Here is a 4847-nt window from a genome sequence, read left to right on the forward strand (position 1 = left end):
CACACCTCTAGCAATGTTTTAACAACTCTTTCTTCTTAACAAAAACTCACCTCTGAAGTGTTGCTGGTTTCCAATGTACAAATACTGTCCCCACAACCTGATCCCATTTCAATCAACCAAGGTGACATCACTGAAAGTGCACCAAATAAGATGCAACCAAAGCCAGAATGTCCTGGTCTCTAGACACCACACCCTCAAAACTTGTATACAGGGTCATTATTGTTTACATTATTGGAGGAGGAAAGAGTGTGTGTAACCGAGGAAAGAAGACAGTACAGGGAGTACTTTGAGGGAGAATGATCTGTGAGAAACTAAGTTCCTGAGGTGCAAAAAAAGAGAGATGAGGAACACGGGTCAGTCATAGATATACCAAGAAGAGTTCCTCGTGGGAGGGAATCTATTGAAATGCTATGCAGTTGACACCAACAGGTTTTTCACGTGAGTATTCCACTGCTTTTTGAGTATCTTACGTGGATTAGAGAGAATCTCACAGTCAGAAACACTTGTCTGAGTCTTAAGTTTTACCATATTCTATGTGATCTTTGGCAAATCAGTATTGATTTCTCTAACTATTCATTTTCTGCTGATTTTCATTGTCTAATAATGAAAAATAAGGTAGCTAAAATAAATTGTTAGATAGGTAACGTTTAATATTCAGTAAGCATAATTCCACATATTGTAAGCAGTTTTTCACTCTTTGATGTGATATAAACATTGTGGGTAATGCCACAGCTATTGCTTATTTTATTGCAGGTCCCTCAGCTACTGGTTTCTGGCACACTTGAACTGACGCCATGGTCAGTGTAAATAACGTGACTGAACTGATCATCACTGGCCTTTTCCAGGATCCAGAGGTGCAGAAGGCATGCTTTGTCCTGTTCCTTCCTGTGTACCTGGCCACAGTGCTGGGCAATGGCCTCATTGTTGTGACAGTCAACATCAGTAAGAGTCTGCGTTCCCCCATGTACATCTTCCTCAGCTCCTTGTCCCTGGTGGAGATCTGTTACTCCTCTACTGTTGTCCCTAAGTTCATCACTGACTTACTTGCCAAAGTTAAAACCATCTCCCTGAAAGGATGTCTGGCTCAGATTTTCTTCTTCCATTTCTTTGGGGTCACTGAGATCCTCTTGCTTACAGTGATGGCCTATGACCGTTATGTGGCCATCTGCAAACCTCTTTACTACACAGCTATCATGAGTAGGAGCATGTGTCACCATCTGGTGACTGGTTCCTGGGTGGGGGGCTTTTTTCATTCCATAATTCAGATTTTTATCACTATCCCCTTGCCATTTTGTGGTCCCAATGTGATTGACCACTACTTCTGTGACCTTCATCCCTTATTTAAGCTGGCCTGCACTGACACCTTTGTGGTTGGGGTTATTATGTTTGTTAACAGTGGATTGTTCTCTGTATTTTCCTTCCTTTTCTTGGTGTCCTCTTATGTTGTCATCCTGTTCAACTTGAGAAATCATTCTGCTGAGGGGAGGCGCAAGGCCCTATCTACTTGTGCCTCTCACATCATGGTGGTTGTTTTGTTCTTTGGACCTGCCATTTTTCTCTACTTAAGACCTGCCTCTACCTACACTGAAGACAAGCTTGTGGCTGTGTTCTACACTGTCATCACCCCCATGCTGAACCCCATCATCTACACACTCAGGAATGCAGAGGTGAAAAATGCTGTGAAGAAGTTATGGGGCAAGAAAGTGAACTCCAGTGTGGAATAAAATTAGAAACAGAAAATAATAAACAGCATGCCTAATACGACAAGAACTTGAATCTGACTTTAATATTTAGTGAAAGCACAAGTCAAAATCTACATGTTCATGTTTTTTATTTATTTGACTTTCATCATGTCATAGGTATCAGTATTTTGGAGTACTGGGCTACTTTATATCTCTTCTCTAGTGATCTGTAGTGTGCAACACTGATGAATAGAACTTCTGTAATGTGTGTATGCAAAATATAGCTCTCACATCAAAAGTAACAAAACAGTTTTTTCTTGAGCCAACATGAAGTAAGTGAGAACATAGACTCAGGTTACATGAAACACCAGGTTTCACTGTGGTGACAGGTTCATAGAACACAAAGTCTTACATCAAGACACTTTTCAAATACATTGGTGAGAACTTCAGGTTGATTGATTATGGAACAGTGTGTGCTTGAAATCTCTACTATAGGCTTCAGAGAGTGTATGCCGGCATTTTTAGGTTTTGAGTTGGTGATGTTGGTGGTCTTTTAAGTTAATAAATACCTCAAAGATTCATGTGATAGTCACAAGTACATTAGATTAGCCACAGAGATGGGCAAAGGATGACTATTAATGACTCTAAAGCTAGCTCATGATAATTTGGCATGAGTCTAACATCCCAGTAATCCATAATTATAAAACCGTAATTTATCAGTCAGTTTCTTAGAATCTTAAACACATGTGTAGCTTTTCTCTGGGAATCTTAATTTACAAATGGAATCCTACCCTGCCACCTACCATCTCTGTGACCTTGACTTTATTCACTTCTCCCTAATGTTAGCATACTGTGGTATATGAAAGGATCTTGGCATCTAATGACAAAAGTTCACGTTTGCCTTGTTTCCTTGCAATTTTGGAGGTACTCCTAGGGTACCTTTCCTGATTCTCCACATTTCTTTCCTAGGCTGACAATACTGAATTATCAACCTGTTCCTCACACTCTACATCTGTGTTCTTTCCAGGTAACCTTACATGGCAAGTCATATATAGCAGCAACTAAGCTATATGATGAATAAAGACATCAAGGTGATGCTAATAGTATTTATCATTTGGAAGAGTCATTGGGTCAGATATGAGAATACCAGAAATCAAGGAAGAATTTTTATAGCAGTTACTTTACTTGAACTATAGCTATTAAAATGGCATTTATATAATATCTTACAATTAAAAGATAATCAACTTTATGAACTTCGTGGGAATGTTCCAAGTCTCTACTTGAGTGATTGATATGAATTCTATTTGAGTAAATAGCTTTTGCAATCTTCAAAGCAACTCTATGATGTTAATGGAATAGTAGTTAATCATTGTGAAAGTACAGATTCAGATATTTAAATGTCATTTAGATTTGGGTTTGGTTGCAAGGAACAGAATCTAAAATAAGAGAGTTGTGAAGAAGTAAACAATTCAGTGTAGAAACATTCTCTCATCATCAAGCCCTGCCTTTTCCAAGTTTACCTCCTGTCCTGAGATGAGTGCTGAAGTTTCATGCACAATGGTAATATTCAATGGATACAAAATTTATATCCAGTGAAATTTAAAGATCTTAAGAATGCAATCCATTGATTATTGACAAATTTATACACTGTTTTCCTGATATTTAAGAGAAGACGTGTGATTATCTTGTGTCCTTTCATGTATACCACCTCCTCCTCACCCAACTACAGTGGCTGTTCTAATTTCTATCATCAGGTGTTAGTTTAGAATCTTGTTGTGTACTTAGAAATACTAGCATGGTGGTTTCTCTCTTTATATTGGACCTCTTTCACTGATTTTAATGTCTTTGAAACTTATTTGTACTATGGATTACAATAATTTTTGTAATTATTGAGTGGTGTGCTACTGCATCAGTACATCACAGTAAATAAAAGGTCTTTCATTGCCGGACATTGGGCATATTTCTAACACATAAGACAGAGAAGGGTTGGTGAAAATACATGCTATAAAGTAGTCCCACCCTAGCTCAAAATTGAGTATAATAAATGGTGCTTTATTTAGGGGTAACCTTGCAGATTATAGTTCTCTGCATGAGTGGAGAATAGGAACTAAATAGAGCAGCCTAGAGAGAAAGAGAGAGAGGGCACACAAGCTTTACAACTGCATTTATAGTGTAAAAGACCATGATCAAGTGGGCTTATATCTTAAAGGCTATTGGCTGAAAGAGTTCCAACAGCACCTTCCCCTTTAGTTTAAATAAGAAAGTCCTAAGCCTGACACAAAATTATATACAATAAGAACAAATACCAAGTAAAAAATCAGAATTACAACCAGAATAGACAATATCAAGCAAGAAACATATGCTAAATATTTCAATAATTATCATATCTTAAGGAGTCTAAGTCTTGTGTTAGAAAATGGCTTGGCCAAGTCATGAGAGCAAAGTAACTACATCTATCTAGTCTTCAACCCCATCAAAGACCCAAGAAGGGAAATAATATTATTTGAGTAAACAGGAAATACAATCAAGCAACTTCCAAAATGTGCAATAAATGACAGAGACAACTGACTACCTGGGCAATCACCCAAAGTCTCATTTGCAATGTTGGAGCAACCAGCTTTGGCTACGGCCTAGAGTAACTAACAGACCATTTTCAGAGGCAGGAAATATTTCAGAACCGTCTTACCCTGTCTTGGCAAGTTTTGGAAGTCTTTTTTCTTATATCTTGCTTGTCCTGTTATGACACCATGAATTTTGTCAGTGGTCAGTGGTAGTTCTTTGCCAAAAGGCCAGTTTTGCCAAGAAGAAAACAAGCTTCAAGTAGATTGTCTTCAGTGCCCAACATTCTCTCAGGAATAGATTGATGATGCCAGGAGTAATTGTGTCTCATGTCAACAGAACCCTAAGTTATTTAAGTGCCATATTCTACAGATCTTTGAAGAGACTGAAGATTACCTATCTATGCGGAATACAGTCTCTATATATCTAAAGAACCTGATTAGTCTAACTAAAAGTGTGACAAACTTGGAATACAATTGACTTGTAATTCTTGATACCTATATAACTTAAAGATTAAGACTTTATATTAGAATATTAGACAATCTTTAAACAACTGTGCAGTAAATGATGTCAATGACCTCAAAATGTGAACAATGTATAAGTATT

General features: G+C 37.6%; 1 protein-coding gene across 1 annotated transcript; it reads left to right on the forward strand.

Moving 5' to 3' along the window:
• The first annotated feature begins 794 nt into the window (after window positions 1-794).
• LOC125400875 (olfactory receptor 4B1-like) lies at window positions 795-1724 on the forward strand. Its single transcript, XM_048435003.2, has one exon. The coding sequence runs from the start codon at window positions 795-797 to the stop codon at window positions 1722-1724; it is 930 nt and encodes a 309-aa protein (XP_048290960.1).
• Window positions 1725-4847: the final 3123 nt, after the last annotated feature.

The sequence above is a fragment of the Myodes glareolus genome, chromosome 26 (assembly GCF_982192425.1).
Source record: "Myodes glareolus chromosome 26, mMyoGla1.1, whole genome shotgun sequence".
Lineage (NCBI taxonomy): Eukaryota > Metazoa > Chordata > Mammalia > Rodentia > Cricetidae > Myodes > Myodes glareolus.

Excerpts from the sequence above, each read along its gene's own strand:
- LOC125400875 (XM_048435003.2), top strand. The coding sequence starts at position 795 with ATGGTCAGTGTAAATAACGTGACTGAACTGATCATCACTGGCCTTTTC.